Genomic DNA, 21,004 nt, shown 5'->3' with positions numbered 1-21,004 from the left:
TGATTCTATTTTTTCTCCTCTCTTAGCATAACAATTATATTTTGTTTGCTTTTTTAAATGGTTGTCATTGAGTTTGCAGGATATATTTACAACTAATCCAAGTTCTTTTTCAAAAAGCTACTATATAGGCAGTTCAGGTACCTTTTTATAACAGTATTCACAGGTCCTACCTGGTGGTGGTTTAGTCACTAAGTCATGTCCAACTCTTGTGACTCCAGCCTCCTCTGTCAATGGGATTTTCCAGGCAGGAATACTGGAGTGGGTTGCCATTTCCTTCTCCAGAGGATCTTCCTGACCCAGGAATCGAACTCTGGTCTCTTTCACTGCAGGTAGATTCTTTACCGACTAAGCTATGAGGGAAGCCCTCGTAGTTCCTGCCTCCTATCCCTTAAAACACGGCTGTCACTCATTTCACTTATCTATAAGCTTGCACCCTGTATTATTATTTTAACTAAAAAATCTGTTATCTGTCAGATCAAATATGATTTTGAAAGATTAAAAATTGATTTTACCTCTCCATTTATTCCTTCTCTAATGCTCTTCTTTTAAAAGTAGGTCTGAGTTTCTGACCTATATTATTTTCTGTCTTTCTGGGGAATTTCTTAAACATTTCTTGCATATCAGATCTAGTGGTGACAAATTCCCTCCATTTTTCTTTGAGAAAGTCTTCTCTTTCACATTTGAAGGATAATTTTGCTGGATACAGAATTCTAGGCTGGTGGTTCTTTTCCTTTCAATACTTGAAATATTTCACTTCCCTTTCTTCTTGCTTGCATGGTTTCTAACAAGAAGACTGATGTAATTCTTACCCTTGCTCCTCTATAGATAAAAATTTTTCCTCTCTCTGGCTTTTAAAAGAATTTCTTTTTGTCTTCGAGAATCTGTTTTGAAGATTTTCTGCAGTTTGAACATGATATGCCTACATGCAGGTTTTTGGTTTTTGGCATTTATCCTGCTTGTCTGTGCTGCCTCAATTTAAAAATTCAAATAAATTTAAATAAAAGTTGTTTCCCTGTCACACTACCCACATTTTAGGTGCTCAGTAGGGACATGTGGCTAGGGGCTACCAGTGTATACGTGCATGTATGCTAAGTTACTTCAGTCGTGTCTGACTGTGTAACCCCATGTACTATAGCCTGCCACGCTCCTCTGTCCATGGGATTCTCCAGGCAAGAATACTGACTGGAGCGGAAAGGTCTAGAAGAGGAGGGAAGGGGTCTAATCTGAGGTCTCCTGGCAGTGAGTGCCGCACAGAGTGTCTTCTAGGACGCCACCCTTCCCTGAGACACTTGGTGCTCATACCTAGCTCCTCGCCTCTGCTCATAGCACAGCTCTTTCCTAGCAGGTCCCTTTGTATTTAACTGCACACCCCTCCCAAACTTGCTATCTACTCAACAACACTTTATTCAAAGAAACACATTTCACTTTATTTTTTAAAATTTTAGTTAAATCATTTAACTTTTATTTTGGCTGTGCTGGGTCTTTGCTGCTGTACAAGGGCTTTCTCTAGCTGTGGAGAGCAGTGGCTACTCTCTAGTTGTGGTGCACAGGCTTCTCATTGCAGTGGCTTCTCCTGTTGCAGGGCATGGACTCTAGGGCACGCAGGCTTCAGTAGTTCTGGCTCTCGGGCTCTAGAGAGCCTCAGCAGTTGTGGCACATGGGCTTAGTTGCCCCATGGTATGTGGATGAAGGACTGAACCTGTGTGCCCTGCATAGGCAGGTGGATTCTTAACCACTGGACCACCAGGGAAGTTCCACATTACACTTTAATGCAAGAATCATGGGTCTATCACCATGCAGAGTCCTTCACATCATTAGTGCCTAGGGTCAAACCTCACTCTTAAGTTTCATAAACTCAATTTCACACTCAGTTTATATAAAATGTTAATGGAACCAAACATGCTAGTGTTGCCAGCATTTTACTGTCAAGTATGAAAGTTAAAAACAAAGACAACTATCTATAATTGGCAGTTTCATAAATAAAAGGACATTCTAATAGTGCCCTCTTCCAACTCCCCAAACCTCTGCCCCAAGATGGAAACTAAATGAAACTTTGCATTATTTTTCTCATTGGGGCCTGAAAGATGAAAACTTTGTGTCTAGTGAAGTTGCTCAATCGTGTCTGACTCTTTGCAACTCCATGGGTTTTTCCAGGCAAGAGTACTGGAGTGGGCCATTTCATCCTCCAGGGGATCTTCCCGACCCAGGGATTGAACCCAGGTCTGTTGTGTGACACAAGTCCAAACCTAGTATTTGTCGATCTCTTTTCTTCTTCAATTAACTTTTTAAAATCACCTTTTCCTCCTATTTGTCTTTTACTAGTTGTATGATCTTGGGCAAGTTATATGGCCTCTCTGGCCTTTGTTTCCTTTGTTGTCCAGGAAAGGACAAGAAGTAATCACATTTGCTGTAATAAAATGAACAAGGTCTGTCTTTAAGAACATGGGTACTGAGATCTAGCAAGGAGCCTTTAAATCTAAGGAGTTGGAGAAGCTGGATAAAGCTAGGGTCTTCCTGCAACTACAAAGCTATCCTTAGGCTTTTTTTTTCTCATTGTGTGAGGCACAGGTGATGCTTAGCAATATAACAGCAATATGACCTCTTAACAGGCACACAGCCAGCACAGTGGGCCTTGGGGTCAAGAACGTTGAAACTGACTTCAAAAGTTTACCTGTTTCTCCAAGTTTCATGATTTCACCTTATTAAACATTGTAAAAAGATGACCAACTTTATTGCCAACAGGGGGAAAACGTAAGGACAGACTGGTTTAAATTACTTGCCTATACAGAGTTAAAGATTAAGGAATACTACTTAGTTGGAGGCAGTCACTCATTCTTATACTTTACTCCTGGACTGTTACTCTTTGAAAAATCCCCTTTAAAATAGTGGTTGCAAACTGGAGAACTGTGCACTGAATTCAGCTTTTATACATGTTGTGTTTGGCCTGTACAGTTAAAAAGTTCTTTAAAAATAACTTTTAATAGCTGTACTAAGGGAAAAAAAATCTGACTTTCACCTTCTGTTTGAAAGTTGCAAGATACGGCGGCACTGGGGACAAGACAGCAACCGGCTCTGACATTTGTCTTCTTTAAAAGAGGGAAGAGTTCAATTCACCTACCCTGTCAATCCACAGAACACCTACATGTGTACTCCAACCTAGGGGATATTTACTAAGTACCTGTTGGTTTGGAAGACGCTAGAATTGGCGAGGGCAGTCTGAGATGTTAACTTTTAACCTGAGATCTGCAGGATCTAGAAATAGTGATCACAACCTCTGTTCCTCAGTTTCCTTAGTGTCAACTGCGGCTGACAACGCGCAGTTGTGGGAAGGATCAGCGATGGAGTAATTGCAAAGGGCTAGCTTGAACTTGGGGTCCCGGACTCGGGGTCCCCGGGGGGGGGGGCACCGCTACAATCCACGCTCATCCTGGGAGACCCCCGGACCCAACACCGACGGGGGGCCCCTAGGCGCTGGGACCCATCACACCTGCTTGGCTCTCCACTCCTCCCCGCCGTGGGCCCCCGCGCTCCGCCGAGGTCGGCCCCGGGGCGCCGAGAGGCGTGGCCGGCCCGCGCGAACCTGGAGGCAGCCATGGCCTCGATGGTGGAGTACAAAGGACTCAAGGCCGGCTACCGCTGCGGCTACTGCGACTCCGAGGAGGGCAAGGCGTCCTGTGGTGAGTGGTCCGGCCAACGGGGTCGGCGCGGCCGCCTCGCGAACAAACCCCCACAACGCCCGCCGCGCTTCAGGCTAGGCCCTCGCAGGGGGGAGCACCCAGGTCCTACTCCCCAGCTCCCGCTTCCCTTCCCCACGCGTTTCTTCCCAGATCGTTGCCTTTCATATTCTCTCGATCTCACCCTTACCGAAGATGGCGGTCTCTTTCTGAGAAAGAGCGGAAATAGCGGAAGGCTGCCCTCGGTCAAGATGGCGCAGGCGGCTTCAGCGCCGAGGACGCTCCCGGCGAGGCTGGGCCTGCTGGCGCCCGGGCGGCGCGGTGCATTGTGGGGTGGCGGCGTCGGCAGTGGGGTTGGGTTGGGCCGCGCGTCGCGTTTGAGGGGCCGGGGCCATGGCGTCCTGGGCTGCGCTTTCGCCCAGCATAGTGGAATATTTCGAGGGCGAGGACTTCTATCGCTGCGGCTACTGCAAGAACGAGTCGGGCAGTCGCTCCAATGGTGAGCGGGCCGGGCTGGTGGGCGGGGAAGGGCGCCGGTAGCTCGGCGGCGGGCGGGTGTCCTCGGGGGGTCGCAGCGTCTCGGGCCGAGTGGCTGGAGGGTGGTGTCCTGGCAGCGGCCCGGGCGTAGCCCCTGCGCCGTCCGGCCCTCGTGAAGCGAATGCGTAACGCGGTTCTCCCTGAGTGCCGTGGCTGTCAGAATTTGAAAATGCACCTCACCCCTGATAGAGCAGGGAAGCTTCTAGAGGCTCATTTTTCACACCGGCGGTCGGACTTGCGAGATAGTGTGCGTCTCGCAGGAGCCAAGTGTGGAAACAGGTGTCCGTCGTCAGTGGGAGACCGTTAAGTACACGCCTGTCGGGGAGCGCTGTGGCGTGGTCAGTTACAGGGGCTGACCGGTGGTTTCAGATGCTGTTGTCGGGGTGTCCCCGTGGTCAGCGCAAGACGCGAGGCTGCGGGACAGTGAGTGTCGGGTACTGTCTGTGTAGACAGGGTGTGTGTGTGTGTGTGTGTGTGTGTAAAACACGTGAGTGGATATCCGTGGATAAAATGTCTCTGGAGAAATATATAAGAAACGGACGGTAGCCGCTGCTCGCGAGGGGCCCCTGTTCGTTCTGTTGTGCTTGAAAATGGTACCAGGTGCTTGTTGTCATTTCTCCACCCACCTCGGTGACCACGACAGAGCCAGCCTACAGTGCCCCCTCCCGTGATTCAAGTTTCTTCCCGAAGAATTTTTGTTCGTTTGTAAACAGAACGTCATGTTTATTTCTTGCAGTGTCAAGCTTTGGCAAAAGTATATGCACTTATTTTAAAGAATAATCTATCATTGTGGGAAATGGGATATCCATGGAGACTTAAATTTGGGTGGTTTCCGTATTTAAAAAAAAAATGTTTTGTCCTGCCCTGGGGCAGTGATTTGGGCGATGATGGTGTGTCCCTGTACTCATTAAGTAAAAATGTTTATTAAGTGCTTCTTGTGGGTGAGAGGCGGTAGAATGTAGTATAACGCAGTCGTTAGCGACAGTTAAGAAGATGAGTTAAGTGAAAAAAAATTATAGTCTTGGGTTAAACGGAGGAAATAAGAAGGATGCAAATAACAGGTGAGATGATTACAGCCCAGGGAGGGAAAAAACCCATACGGTGACAGTGACTGCCTTAGGGTATTAGAGATTTTTTCTCCTCTCTGTTTCAAATTTTAATATTATGATTATAATACATATGTAAGAAATTTATATTATGTAGATTTATTATATGTTATAAAAATACAGTCCGTGGACTTCTCCTGGCCAGAATACTGAACTGGATTGGATAGCCATTCCCTTCTCCAGGGGATTTTCCCAATCCAGGGATCAAACCCAGATTTCTCGAATTGCAGGCGGGTTCTTTACCAGCTGAGCCACCAGGGAAAGCCAAGAATACTGGAGTTGGTAGCCTGTCTCTTTTCCAGCGGATTTTGCTACCCAGGAATCGAACCAGGATCTTCTGCTTTGCAGGCGGATTCCTTACCAGCTGAGCTACCAGGGAATCCCATATGTAACATAATTTACGTTATACATGTCCAAAGTTAATATTAGGTCCTTAACTATTTTCCTAGTAGATTTTAGTAAAAGAAAGTAAATTAATATAGATGTCCTTTGTTTAGTTTTGTGGAAAGAACCTACTTTCAACCTTTTCATCTAAAGAGATACCTATACATTTCTATCAGTTCTATCATCTTGTTTTTAATTTTAATAGTAATCTTTACTATAGGGCACTCCACCTATTAGGTAGGAAGGTTTTATTATTCCCGTTTTACAGATGAGGAGATTAAGCCTCATAGAGTAACAGCGTCAGTGAGCGCCACCCAGGCTTCTGACATTTGTTTGTATTTATGCCCTTGCTTTTCTATTCTGTTCTATATAGCCTATCTCTGTCTTTACATACTTTTGATGCCGTTTATTGTTTACAAGAGTAAAATCCAACTTTCTTTACCATTAATTCAGTGTTTTCTCATAATCTTCATTTTTTTCATGGTTGCATAATTTTTCATCCTGTTGATAACAAATTAGTCTCTATAATCACTTTTGTGTTCAAAAGCGTTTGGATTACTTTCATTTTTTTATATTTAAAAGGAATATTGCTGTATGTATACTTTTGTCTTATTTTCAGTGTGTAAGACTATGCTGTAAACGAAATAAGGAGAATTTATATGCACAAGAAAACATTTACTTTTTAATTCTTGTGAAGAGACCAGCTTATTAAATTATTGGGGTCATTGTTATGGCTTAAAGGTGCAATGTAATTTGCAGTGAGATCTTAAATTTATGATGTCACAGAAACTATTGACCAATCCTTAAGTGCATGCAATCACTTTCTGTGTTTTATTTTTAAAATTAAGATTAAATACATCATGTCCTTCATTTGTGTTGTGTGTTGTTTTAAACTAAAAAGTACGAAGTATGTGCAGACTTTGATTTCTCCAGTGTGAGCTGGATTTTTTTGCTTCAGTATTCACATTTTAAAAATAATGCTTTGAATATAGAAAAGTAAAAATTCCACCTGTTGTTATGAACATGGCACTTATTTTTCAGGCATGTGGGCACATTCAATGACTGTGCAGGATTATCAGGATCTCATAGACCGAGGATGGCGAAGGTAAATGTCCTTAATGTAAAGATCCTTCTGGGTACTCAGGTTTTTCTTATAATTGAAACATATTATTTGCCTTTTAAATGTCTTCCTGTTGTTGGAAATAGGTTTAATAAAATTTTTATTACATTTTGTATGTACAGATTGTTTTCTCCTTTTAAGGATGTTGGGCTTCCTTGGTGGCTCAGATGGTAAAGAACCCACCCGCAATGTGGGAGACCTGGATTTGATCCCTGGGTTGGGAAGATCCCCTGGAAAAGGAAATGGCAACCCATTCCAGTATCCTTGTCTGGAGAATTCCATGGATAGAGGAGCCTGGCGGGCTACAGTCCATAGGGTCACAGAGAGTTGGACAAGACTGAGCGACTTCCACTTTAAGGATATTTATTAGGAAAATTTCACAGATGTAGAGAGAACATTGTAATGAACTTCATGTACTAATCACCAGGCATCAGCAGTTGTTAGCATTTTGCCAGTCTTTGTTTCATCAGTTTTCCTTGCATCCTTCAGTGGACTGAATGGGTCTCCCCCTGAGTTCATATGTTAAGTCCTATATGGAGGTAGGGCCTTTGGGAGGTGATTAGGTTATGAAGATGGATGGGATCATGAATGGGATTCTAGTGCCTTTATAGAAGAAACCACAGAGAGTTCCCTTGCCCCTTTTGCCACATGAGGATATGTAGAAAAGATGAACCAGAAAGCTTGTCTTCACTCGACATCATTTCTGTTGGCACCTTGATCTTGGACTTCCCAGCCCCCAGAACTACCAGGAATATATTTCTGTTGTTTATAAGCCACTCAGTCTATGGTATTTTGTTATAGCAGCTTCAGTGGGATGAGATATTCCCCACTCCCCTCCCACAAAATTATTTAAAGCAAATATCAGATATCATGTCATTATACTTGTACTAAATATGTGTTTCTAAGAGAGAAGGATTTTTTTTCTCTTTCTTAACATATCCTCAATATCATTACCGTACTTTCCAATTTAATGATAATATGATGTCACCTGTTACCTAGTTTTGAGATTTTCTGCTCGTCTGAAAAAATTTTCTTTTATAGTTGGTTTATTTGAATCAGGATTTCCTTAGGTCCACACATTGCCTTTGATGGCCATGTTTTTTTGGCAGCTATTTTTGTGTAGATGATTTTAGCATAACTATTAGGTAAGGTTCCTTGCATAAATATGAGCAGTATTAAGTGCCCTGTACCACTACTGCCCAGAAGACATGGATTGAGCCCAGCGAATGAAACTTCATAGCTTTCCTTAAACATAAGAATGAGGCCCAAAATGTGGATAGATGTAGGTCAGATGTGGCAGGACTTTGTGTGCCCTGATAAGGAGATTTAATTTTTTTTTATTAATGGTACAGGGGAGCTATTGAAGGCTTTTGTGTCAGAGAGAAAAGTGATGGAATTTGAGATCTGGAAATGATGATTCAGATAGCAGAGAGGTGTCTGAGGGAGTGATTCTGAAGTCAGGAAAATGAGTCCCAGAGATTACTGCAGTGTCCAGGTGTGAGGTGGTGACAATTTGCTGTCCTGTCAGTAGTGGTGACTGTAGGTTAGGAGCTGGATCGGAGGGGACAGACTCATGAGACATTTTGGAAGTGGAACGCTTGCTGGCAGCAAATGGAGGTGCACGGGAGGGAAGAGCCTAGGAGGACTCCCAGGTTTTCGGCTCGGGAACTGAACTCCTGTGTGTCTGCTAGGACTCCCATAACAGAACACCACAGTTTGGACTGCTGGAGCGAGAGAATTGTATTTTCTCATGGTTCTGTAGGCTGGAAGTCCAGAATCCAGGTGTTCACAACGTTGGTTTTTCCTGAGGCTTCCTTCTCTCCTTACCTTACACCTGGTTGCGTTTTTGCTGTGTCCTCACGTGGTCCTTTCTGTGTGTGTGTATCTGCTGTTTTGTTTAGTGTGTCTTTTTAGAACATTCATCTGTTCATTTTTGGCTGTGCTAGGTCTCTCGTTGCGGTGGTCAGGGGCAGCTCTCTTGCTGCAGTGCCTGGCTTCTCATTGTGGCGACGTCCCCTGTGGCGCCCAGGCCCTGAGGCCCTCAGCCCTCAGTAGTTGGGCTCCGGCTCCAGAGCAGAGACTCAGTAGTTGTGGCGAGTGGGCTTAGTTGCTCCGGGCATGTGGGATCTTCCCGGATCAGGGATCGAATCCATGTCTCCTGCATTGGCAGGAGGATTCTTTATCACTGAGCCCCTAGGAAAGCCCTGATGGTTCTTTTTGTGTCTAATTTCCTTTTGTGATAAGAACGCCAGTCAGGTTGGATTAGGGCATATGCAAATCTGGAAAAAAATTGACCTTGTAGTGCCATGGCTCTGCATCAGCTGAGATCCAGAAATCTTGGAAAGGATCAGGTTGGCTTGGGAGTCCGTCATGCTGGTGCCCCTGGAACCCCCACCTGTGGATGTCGTAGGCAGCAGCATGCATCAGTATCAAGGGTGGGCAGTGGATGGAGGCATGGAAGGGATTGCAGATGCTTGATGAGAGGGTAACCGAGGTGATCAGCTGTGGAGTACATATGTCAAGGTTTGGGAAAGGAAAACCTGGACTCTGGTCCTTGGATTACCCACCATGTAAGATCATTTAGCTTGTGAAGAGTAACTCAACCTCAGTATTTTTATACTATTGATTAGATTTTTACCTTAATTAATTTCGTGCTCCTGTACCAATCCACTTTGCTCCCTATGAGAAATATGTATGAAATTAACAAAACTATTCTATAATTTTAGAAGCGGGAAATATGTGTACAAACCTGTCATGAATCAAACATGTTGTCCTCAGTACACCATAAGGTAAGAATTTTTTTTTATTTTTTATTTTTTTGGCGGGCGGAGTGCTGTCTTAGTGACGCTGAGTGCAGGGTGGTTCCAGGCATTTTACATGCAAAGTGTTCCTTACACAGCCGTGGAGAGAGACGCAGAGCTGTGGTCTGCACCCACTTCTAACACCCTGCCTGCTTTACTAGATGGCAGACCGGCCTTCTAGGGGTTTTTCATCCTTGCCCCTCATCTGATGAGGCCGCAGGCCACGGGATACTATGGAGGAGATGGGCTCAGATGAAGAATTTTGATTAATATATTCTATTAATATGAAGGTTATATATAATTTTTTAGTAGAATTCTGCTTTTTCAAGTGTATTTCTGTTCTAGGTAGACATTCTTTATAAAGAAAAGCAGACAAGTTTTTTCTGTATACTGATGCTGTATTCATATGCTTTTAATAATATGATTAGTTCAGATACAAATATTAATGTGATATAAAATATACTATTTAGCAATCTAGTTAATAATACGTGAAATATTGGGAGAATATTGGCAAATACTTAAATTACTTTTTTTTTTTTATTTTTCAGTGGGTTTTGTCATACATTGATGTGAATCAGCCATAGAGTTACACGAATTCCCCATCCCGGTCTCCCATCCCACCTCCCTCTCCACCCGGTTCCTGTGGATCTTCCCAGCCCAACAGGCCCGAGCACTTGACTCATGCCTCCCACCTGGGCTGGTGGTCTGTTTCACCACAGATAATATACATGCTGTTCTTTCGAAACATCCCACCCTCCCCTTCTCCCACAGAGTTCAAAAGTCTGTTCTGTACTTCTGCGTCTCTTCTTCTGCCCTGCATATAGGGCCATTGTTACCATCTTTCTAAATTCCATATATATGTGTTAGTATACTGTAATGTTCTTTATCTTTCTGGCTCACTTCACTCTTTATAATGGGCTCCAGTTTCATCCATCTCATTAGAACTGATTCAAATGAATTCTTTTTAACGGCTGAGTAATATTCCATGGTGTATATGTACCACAGCTTCCTTATCCATTCATCTGCTGATGGGCATCTAGGCTGCTTCCATGTCCTGGCTATTATAAACAGTGCTGTGATGAACATTGGGGTGCATGTGTCTCTTTCATATCTGGTTTCCTCGGTGTGTATGCCCAGAAGTGGTATTGCTGGGTCATATGGCAGTTCTATTTCCAGTTTTTTAAGAAATCTCCACACTGTTTTCCATAGTGGCTGTACTAGTTTGCATTCCCACCAACAGTGTAAGAGGGTTCCCTTTTCTCCACACCCTCTCCAGCATTTATTGCTTGTAGACTTTTGGATAGCAGCCATCCCGACTGGCGTGTAATGGTACCTCATTGTGGTTTTGATTTGCATTTCTCTGATAATGAGTGATGTGGAGCATCTTTTCATGTGTTTGTTAGCCGTCTGTATGTCTTCTTTGGAGAAATGTCTGTTTAGTTCTTTGGCCCATTTTTTGATTGGGTCGTTTATTTTTCTGGAATTGAGCTTCAGGAGTTGCTTGTATATTTTTGAGATTAATCCTTTGTCTGTTTCCTCATTTGCTATTGTTTTCTCCCAATCTGAGGGCTGTCTTTTCACCTTACTTATAGTTTCCTTTGTTGTGCAAAAACTTTTAATTTCATTAGGTCCCATTTATTTATTTATTTATTTATTATTATTTAGAATATCAAATTTTTATCACTTTAGCTTGGGGTCGCAAAGAGTTGTGCATGATTTAGTGACTGAACAACAGCAGCAGCAACAATTGCAATTCTCTTGTGTATTATTTGACACATGGTGCTGCAGAATCCTGTATAAGGAATAAGGAAGAGGAGGCTGGTACTTAACCTGCATGAGTTTAGAGCCTAGTCTTCTCTGGAAAACCCAAACTAAAAAGTCTGGTTTCCTACAGAGTGTTTGCTTGGTTTTTCTTAACATTTTGTGTTTCTGTTGTGCCCCCGCTTACTCCACCCTAACATGGGAGGATTTTTCCCTTCTTCTCTGATTAGGAAGGTCCCTCCTCTTCTCCCTCATCCTCTTCTTCCCCTCCCTCTTCCCCATCTTCTGGTAGGAAAAATAGGGAAAGTTTGTTAACGTTGTGGAGAGTATGTCTACAGTTTCAACCTATATGTATACTCTAGATAAAGCAAACAGAGTGGTGTCCATCATGCTTGGTGGGCCCTCACATCTGTCCCTTAGTTACTCTTAACAGGTTTTGAGGTTGTAGACTGTTTTGAGAATTTGATAACAAAACAAAATGGGGAACATATAGACAAAAATAATGTAACATTGAACACACTAATTTTAGGGTGATCACTGACTTTCAAAATTCACTGATTCCTGGTTAATCCTGTCTCTTCTCTAACTGGTCTTGGTACTGGTACAATAAAGAAAAAAGATAACTATCTAGTTTGCTCACATCTCATTTAGTGTAAAATGACAAAGTACCTCTTTCGGCTTTAGCCTTTATGAAGTGGTAATGTCTTCAAAGACAGAAATCATTTTCCTTCAGATAACAATTTCTCATTGGATTATGGTTAGGATTCTTTTCAAATAAGTCTGAAGTTGATTGGCCTGAACCTTGAGAATCTCTATTCAGAAAAGGCCCATTTCAGTGGGTTAAAGAAAAAGATAAAAACATCTATAATTTATTGGGTTCCTGTCTCATACAAAGCACTGTTTCAGGTGTGTTGCTTTTTTGAAAAGGGACTCAATGAACATTGCAAGAGAAAGTAATTACGAAGTGTGCTTTTTTTTTTTTTTTTTGCATTTTGTAATTTTACATGGGATCAAGCATTTCCTGAAGGGACCTCCCTGGTGATCCAGTGCCTAAGATTCCAAGCTTCCAATGCAGGGGGCCCCAGTATGATCCGTGGTCAGGGAATCTAATCCCACATGCTGCAACAAAAGATCCTGAGTGTCACAACTAATACCTAGTGCAGCCAAATTAAAAAAAGAAATTTCCTGAATTGTTATTCTTTATACAACTTCATTTTTACATGTTGATTTTTTTGGAGTCATTTTGCATGTTCTTTGGGTTATTTTGCTGTTTACTACAGTAGTTGTGCAGTGAGGCCTTAGGTAAATGCAATGTGGTCTAGCCTACAACTTTGATTTTTGTTAGGCAGATGCTAGGGCCTGTCCAGTATGTGAGTAAAAATGAGGATGAACTTCCCTATCTATGAATTATTTTTTCAATTTTAATTTTTATCAATATCATATTTGCTAACACTTTAAAGAATCAAATAGTTCCCGTAAAGTTTATTTTGCAAAATGGCAGTCCTCTGAACCACTCCCCTCCCTTCCAATTCCTATTTTCTGTTTCTCCTTGCAGTCGCTTTCAAACCTTTTAACTGATTCTTTTGTTTTTTCATCTCTATGTCTTTAAGTAACATGCTTATGCTTCAGTGGTAGCTCAGGTGGCAAAGAATCTGCCCACAATGTAGGAGACCAGGGTTCAGGGGATGGCTTCCCACTCCAGTATTCTTGCCTGGAAAATTCCATGGACAGAGGAGCCTGGCAGGCTACAGTCCATGGGGCCGCAAAGGGTCGGACATGACTGAACAACTTTCACTTTCATTTTTATATAGTAATACTTGATTATTAAAAGGTTGGTTTTCTCCATTATCTCTGGGCTTCTCTCTCTGAAAGATAAGGGTTTAACTTTATCTTACCCCACTTCCCCTTGTCACATTCACACTCCTATTTGTCTTCATCCCCAGCTTCCCAAATTAGAAATGTTACCGTTTTGGATGGATGTAGTCATCTCATTATGGCTGTGTAAATAGACTTCACAGCTCAGCCATGTAGTTGTTGTTCAGTCTTTAAGTCGTATCCAACTCTTTGCAACCCTGTGGACTGCAGCACGCCAGGCTTCCCTGTTCTTCACTATCTCTTGGAATTTGCTCAAACTCATGTTCATTGAGACAATGATGCTATCCAACCATCTCATCCTCTGTCATCCCCTTCTCCTTCTTCCCTCAATCTTTCCGGTATCAAAGTCTTTTAAATGAGTCAGCTCTTCACATCAGGTGGCCAAAGTATTACTTTATCTTTCCTGCACAAGTTTTTACTTTCCCTGGTGTTGGCTCATTGTCATTTTTGTTTACCTAGTCTTTGAGGCACCTATTACCAATTTATCTGGAAGTGCTCCCCCAGAGGTGTAAATTTCCTCTTGCTGTGTTTAGATGCTTCAGGTAGTGTATCATTTTTATCTTCTTGATGAAACTCTTACGGAATCTTGTGACCTGCTGTGATCTGAACAGGTTGCCTCTAAGCCTGATAAATCACTGGAGTCTCTCTTTGACTCTCATCTTGAGGATTCCTTTTGGGTCTTGGTTTGCATCTTGTCTCTTCTACCCTCTTTCTTGTATTATTCCTTTATTTTACTGAAGCACCTCTTCTAATAGTTTCTTGAGAAAAAGTGCATAGGAGGTAAATTTTCTTAGGCTTTGTTTGGAAATGTTTCCATTGACTGCTCAAACTTAACTAATAGTCTGGCTGGGTACAGCAGTGTAGATTGAAAGTAATTTTCCTTTAGAATTTTGAAAGCTTTGCTCCTTTGTTGTCTTATTGCTATTGAGTGGTTCAGTGGCATTCTGAGTCTTGTTCCTTTGTCCAAAATGTTTTCTCTTTGGAAGTTTTTTTTTTTTGTCTTCAGTATTTTGATGTTTCATAATATGTTTGTCAGTGCATCTGTTTTCATTCCTTACATATGTGCTTGAGGCACCCCTCTTGTCTAGGGGTGCCTCCCATCATGTCCCAGGGAAATTTTCTTGTGTTATTTTGTTGATCCTCTCCTTACCATTTTCTTTTTTCTCTTTTCTCATATCTTTATTTAGACATTGGACCTTTTAGACTGGTTCTCTTATTATTTCTCTTTGATTTTCCATGTCTTTTGGGAGATTTTATCAACTTCATTTTCTAAGTCTTATGTGTTCTATTTAACTTTCAATTTCTTCTGCTCTGTTTTTACTTCTAAGAGAGACTTTTGTTCTTGGCTCTTAGGTTAAGGTTTCCTTCCCCCTGTACATGCGATGTTCTGCAGGTTACTTTCTCCAGCCCTTTGGCACCTATCTTTGCTTTAGAGGCCCTCCTCTAGTGTCTGGTGATTCCAGTGTCCCATTGGAAGTTTTATGTACCTTGGTGGGTCTTGTTTATTATGGTTGTTAAGTACTGGCTAACCTCTTCTTTTGGAGAATCTCTGGGTCAGTATTTTTCATTCTGATCACATTCTGGAGAGAAAGTATCATCTGCTGATGTTCTGGGACTGGGTTGGGGATGTGGCTGACAGCGGTCTCAGTGCTTGGCATGAAGGCTTTCATTTAAGCTTACTGTTGACTGTGAATTTCCTGCTTTCAACTGTGCCTGTATTCCTCACAGAAGAGCACTTTTTTTTTTTTACCCTTTCTGAAAATAGTTTTCTGCTGGGCTTAGAGAATCATCTGTGCTGAGCAGGGGAGCAGAACAAACTTTCAAGGAATTTTCCTAGTTCTACACCTGCTTTCACTCTTATCTCCCGAGGTATTAGGTATCGCCAGTCCCTAAGACTTTTAGGGGTAATGTGGAGAAAATTGGGTATCTTATTTGCTTTTCCCGCCGTTGGCTTAGGATTCAGTTTCTCTGGTCTGCTAAGTCAGTTAGCACTTGTATATCTGTTTTCTAGCTTCCAGCGTTTCTCCCATTATTTTTTTCCCTAGTGGTTTATGTCTTTTGCTTTTATTTTTTTTAAAATAATCCCATAACTTTAGTGAGTTTTGAGATGAGATTAGAGACTACTTTAAGCCCTGTCTTTACCGAGAAATCCCAGTCACGAGCTTTTCTTCATTGTACTATTATCTAGAACTGATTTTATTTCCTCACAGTTTTAGTTCACTTTTTAAATACTTATTTTGCTTTCCTAGGTGCCGACCTTTACAGTTTCAGCCATCAAAATCTCACAAGAAGGTTTTGAAAAAAATGTTGAAATTTCTGGCTAAAGGGGAAATTTCAAAAGGAAATTGTGAGGGTAAGATGAGATGGCGGCTAAGAACTATTTATTTTAAATAGATGTTTCTTTCCAGGGTTCTCACTTTCACTCATTTCTTAGGTAGGGGAAGGAGGTCCCACTACAGTCAGGAGCTACTGTTACTGTGATGGTGATGGCTACTCTTAGCTCTGCTGTTAGACTGTTACCACTGGCTCCCAAATCAGGGAGATGGGGAATATACTCCAGGGAGAGTCTAGCTTGGGAGGAAGATAGGACCTTTTTAAAGATGTCATTTCCTGGAATTTATTGAAATCTTAGTTTTCTTGATTCTTTGAGATTTCTTCATTTTCTTTGATCCTAGTGATACCTTGTGAAGTAAATAGAAAGTGATACTGTCTCCGGGCTTCCCTGGTGGCTCAGCGGTAAATAATCTGCCTGCAATGCAGGAGACCCAGGTTCGATCTCTGGGTTGGAAAGATCCTCTGGAGGAGGGCATGGCAACCACTCCAGTACTCTTGCCTGGAGAATCCCATGGACAGAGGAGCTTGGCATGCTACAGTCCATAGGGTAGCACAGAGTCAGACAGCAATAACAGCACTGTCTCTGGAGAAATAAATGCTTGTGTACAACTTACATAAGATTACATAATTATTTATAATGCAGAGTAAAGCTCAGATTTTCCATGTTTGAGTAAAGTCTTCAGTAAATTATATTGCCTGAAACTGAAAAGTGAAAGTAGCTCAGTCCAACTCTTTGTGACCTGGTGGGCTATATAGCCATGGAATTCTCCAGGCCAGAATACTGGGGTGGGTAGCCTTTCCCTTCTCCAGGGAATCTTCCCAACCCAGGGATCGAATCCAGGTCTCCCGTATTGCAGGTGGATACTTTACCAGCTGAGCCACAAGGGAAGCTCAAGAATATTGGGGTAGGTAGCCTATCCCTTCTCCAGAGGATCTTCCCAACCCAGGAATTGAACCAGGGTCTCCTGCATTGCAGGTGGATTCTTTACCAAATGAGCTGTGAGGGAAACCCTGATAATAAGAGTTCTTACCTTGCCTGAAGCTTTAATTTTTTTTTTCTTATGAATTTTGAATTTGGGTGTGTTTCCTCAAATTTCCTAGTAACATTTAATTAACTTGGGTTTCTTTGCTTTTTCAGTTTTTTGAGTGTTTTGCTGTTGTTTCTTTTTTACTTTAGCATTTTCCCATAGGCACCTTCTAACACATGACCATAAGAATTGGGAATGCTGCCCATCCTTATAGCTCTTTCTCATTTCTGCCATAAGAAATGGCCTACCCTGGGAGCCTCCCACCCCAGTGTTAGCTTGTTAATTCATCCCCCAATTATGTTTTGAATGCTTACAATGTCCCAGTCCCTCTTTTAAGCACTGGAGCTACAGTGGCCAGCAAAACAGGTATGTTCTTTGCCCTCATGCCCTGCCCTTTACAGAGCAGGATTCAGGACAACTTGGAGCAAACTTGGCAGAGCTGGGGCGACAAAGAGGCTGGAAGACTCCGGGTCATACTGAAAACATCACAGTTTTGTGTAGCTCTGCTTGGTATTGTCAGTAGGAATCACGTTCTGAGTTTCAAAGGTTAATATTCAGATATGTTTTGAGGATACTGTCCATTTGTAAATTGAGGACTACCTGTCTTTTTATGTAGTTTTTACATTTGGCTTTTTATTTGACTTGTTGTAGGCTTTTGAATTATTTATGTCTGCAACTTAATTCATAGGAGTGATGTATTCATTAGGATGAAACTAAATAACTGTAATGAGGAGACACCAGAATGCAATGACTAAAAATTGATACAAGTCTGTTTCTGTCCTCACATCACAGTCCAGGGTGGGTTTTCCAGGTTGGCCTGCAGGCCGCCCGCCCCCCCAGCCCCAACCATTCTGGGCCTCTCTTCATGTAATTTCTGAGGTCACTCTGGTTTTTACTAATCTAGCCAGTGGGGAAGGGAAAGGGTGGAAGTTCAGGATCACAAATTTCCTTTTAAACAAGTGAGGCAAATTTGAACATTTCAGTTTGGTTCTATGCCACTGTTGGGAGCTTGGTTACAACCCGTGAAGAGACTGGCGCGTTCCCTTTCCAGGGCCCCACTGTCTTCACCATAGCCCTGACTCTGCAAGATGGGAGAATGGACTTGGTGGACACTCAGTAGTCTCTGCCACATTGGATAGAAGAGGGCATGTTTTCCGTATATGTCTCTTGGTTGTGTCAGATAGCCTGGGTGATGGACTGTGATTTCTCTTTGATTTGTAGATGAGCCCATGGAGCCCACTGTGGAGGATGCTGTTTCCAGTGACTTTGGGTTAATAAATAAATTGGATATACACTGTGACCTTAAAACGCTCAATGATGACCTCAAAAAGAGCTTAGAGAGTGAAGAGAAGAAAGCAAAGAGGGAAGAATCTGATGAAATAACCCATTCACAAGATATGAAAGAGAAGTTGGGCTCTGGTGAGCCATCGTGTTCAGTTAAAGTGCATACAGCTCCTCAACCAGGTAGTAGAAGTTTTTCATCAGGCCATATTGAAGTCAAGATTGTCTTTGTTCTTGAGACATCATCATCCCTGAGCCCTCTCATGAGCTAAAAAAGGGAAACACTCAAGAAATCTGTAACATGGATCCCTGTTTTGTACACCTTATTATTACCTGAATTTAGATGAACAAATTGTTTAAAAAACCTGAAATAATAGCCTTATCATCCCATAACACAGACATTTTAAAAATTCCATTTCTTTTTACTACCTTAAGGCCATGGAGGTTTGAGAATCAAACTTTTGTCTGTGAGAAGGCATGGTGCTAAACATGTTTCTTTTCAGTGTTAACTGAGACACAGTAAATTTTAGATACAATGTCTGAAGTATAGACATTGTGAAATTCTTCAGTTTGCCATTAGATTTCTTTGTTTGTGTTAGTTGTCAGTCGGGCTGGACTCTTTGTGACCCCGCCGACTGTGCCATCTGTCCATGGGACTCTCCAGGTAAGAATACTGGAGGGGGCTGCCATTTCCTTCTCCACAGGATCTTCCTGACCTAGGGATCCAACACGGGTCTCCCTGCAGGCAGATTCTGTATCATCTGAGCCATCAGGGAAGCCCACTAGATTTCTTTATGTAAGCATAATTAATTTTAGTTTAAAATTTTCCAAATTAACAAAAAATTTCCAGGGAGTTCCCTGCTGGCCTAGTGGTTAGGATTCCAGGCTTTCATTGCCATGGCCTCGGTCAGTCCCTGGGCAGGGAACTGAGATTCTGCAAGCTCTGCAGCCAAGAAAAATAATTCCACATTTTGATATTTAATTTCACCTTTAATAAGGTGAGACTTCTTTCTGTATTACCATTTATAAAAGAATTAGGCTTGGAAAATTTATCCAACATTAAATGGGTTTATTACATATATGTGTGCTGTATATATGACTCTTTCAAAAAATTTCATTAAATGTCAATTTGCATAGTTAGTATACTTCAGTTCTTGAGTTTTTTCTTGTACAAAATAATCCAAGTGAGAGATTTTTTAGTATTATTTTAATTTTTTGTTTAAATTATAAGTTATATGTGTTAAAACACAGTATACTCTGCATTTTTTTTTTTTAAGATTTCATGGCATTTAAATTGCTGGTCTGAGATTTCATCCTAACTGATAAGAATAGTCCAGTAAAATGTTTTGAATGATTTAAATAATTTTTTTCAACTCTTACTCTTTTGGTCATTAGGGTCATTTTGTTTATAATTTTTATTGTTTATTATAATAATTGCTTACATAATTTGAAAAGCCTTCATTTTGGAGAATTTCAGAGGCAAATGTAGACTGAATGTCATAGTAGATTTCCATGGAGCCTACCCTCATTTGAAACATTATAGACTCATTATGGCAATCTTTTTTTTTTTTTTCTTCTAGTTTTATTGGGATATGGTTGACATATAAATTTGAGAAAAGACACATTTCTCTGGCCAAAGAAAATGAATTTTCTAAGGCAACAGAGTGATGGCTAATTACAGAGTTTTTTGTTACTGGTTTATTAAAAGTCTTTTTTTTAAAGGTACATTTTGTTTTTAGTTGGGTTAATGAAGTTGTAATTTGGTCTCATTATCACTATTTTCTCATTAAACTAGTTTCTTTTGACCAGGTCTTGATCTCTGACTGTCTCTTAACACTCTTGGTCTTAATTTTCTTCTGTATAAAATTGACTTTTATATGATTTGTAAATACTGTGTTTCAGGATCCTAAATTTTTATAAAACCATTTTTCTTTATTAGTTTTAAAAAATGAAAAAATTATGTGTAATGTTAGAAAATTGGGTGAAAAGAGGACACTACAAAAAAAAGGGGGAAATTCTTTATTTTTAAACTGTTACACATTTTTAACAGTTAAAATGGCTGTTGGTGTGGTGGTATATTTCAGATTTTTTCCTACGTATTTAATTGTATAATATATAATGTTTCAACAGTGAATAATGACAGAACCCCTAAAATTTATAAAGCATTTAAAATGGCTGTTTGATATTCTGCTGCTTATTTTAAAAATTATGCAGTTGTTCTGTAACTGGGCATCTTGATTATTTCGAAGTTTCCATTTGTGTTCATTGTTAGCCTTTATCTTTTGTGATTTTCTTGGAATAGATTCCTTGAAAATAGCTTCCTAGATTAAAGGGTATTGACTCAATTTTGTAGTTTTTAATAGTAAACATTTTTTTATATTTTAAAGGGTTGTCAGCTTGATATTTGCTCTTTTTAATTAAAATTAGGGGCTTCCCAGGTGGCTCAGTGGTTCGGAATCTGCCAGACAATTCAGGAGACGTGAGTTCGATCCCTGAGTCAGGAAGATACCCTGGAAAAGGAAATGGCAACCCACTCCAGTATTCCTTCCAGGATAATCTCATGGACAGAGGAGCCTGGTGGGCTATAGTCCATGGGGTCTCAAAGAGCAGCCTGAAAAGTTTCTGTTACTATTTACTTTCTCTGGCAGTTCTAAGGTAGATTTAAAGATCAACTTAGAGGTCTACACCATGAAACCTCTGAAACCTGCACTGAAAGCTAACCTAACAATTGGAACTCTTTGGACTACTTCTGTAGAACCTTTGAGATTTTTGAAAAATATTTCTGGAGCCAAATGTGATTGATCTGCTGTTTTAAAATTCCTTTTTAGGCAGAGGAGCAGATTTGAGTAAGCCTCCATGTCGAAAAGCAAAGGAAATCAGGAAAGAAAGGAAAAGGTTAAAACTCATGCAGCAGAACCCAGCTGGAGAACGCGAGGGCTTCCAAGCTCAGTGCCAGCCCTCATCTTTGCTCTCACCAAGGACTAAATCCAACCAACCCAAGTCACTTGAAGATTTAATTTTTGAATCTTTACCAGAGAATGCATCACACAAGTTAGAGGTACCTTGGAGGACATTTTTTTGTTTTTGTTGATTAGCTTGTTTC

At 41.3% G+C, this 21,004-nt stretch overlaps 1 protein-coding gene across 4 annotated transcripts in view; it reads left to right on the top strand.

The window, feature by feature from the left end:
* The first annotated feature begins 3,504 nt into the window (after positions 1-3,504).
* The window catches only part of ATE1 (arginyltransferase 1), a 158,396-nt gene continuing 140,896 nt past the window's right edge, over positions 3,505-21,004 (top strand). For 2 of the 4 annotated variants that reach the window (XM_065923454.1, XM_065923455.1), the window contains exons 1-6: positions 4,015-4,173; positions 6,743-6,806; positions 9,548-9,610; positions 15,508-15,611; positions 17,842-18,084; positions 20,730-20,959. In XM_065923454.1, the coding sequence (XP_065779526.1) occupies positions 4,068-4,173; positions 6,743-6,806; positions 9,548-9,610; positions 15,508-15,611; positions 17,842-18,084; positions 20,730-20,959 (810 nt within the window). In that variant the 5' untranslated portion in view covers positions 4,015-4,067. Of the gene's footprint in view, positions 3,678-4,014; positions 4,174-6,742; positions 6,807-9,547; positions 9,611-15,507; positions 15,612-17,841; positions 18,085-20,729; positions 20,960-21,004 lie in introns of those variants that run through there. The other 2 variants (XM_065923456.1, XM_065923457.1) reach the window with 2 other exon arrangements.

The sequence above is a fragment of the Muntiacus reevesi genome, chromosome 2 (genome assembly GCF_963930625.1).
Source record: "Muntiacus reevesi chromosome 2, mMunRee1.1, whole genome shotgun sequence".
Taxonomy (NCBI): Eukaryota; Metazoa; Chordata; class Mammalia; order Artiodactyla; family Cervidae; genus Muntiacus; species Muntiacus reevesi.
Note: the sequence above shows the minus strand (reverse complement) of the source record. Positions and strands in the feature narration are given on the sequence as shown.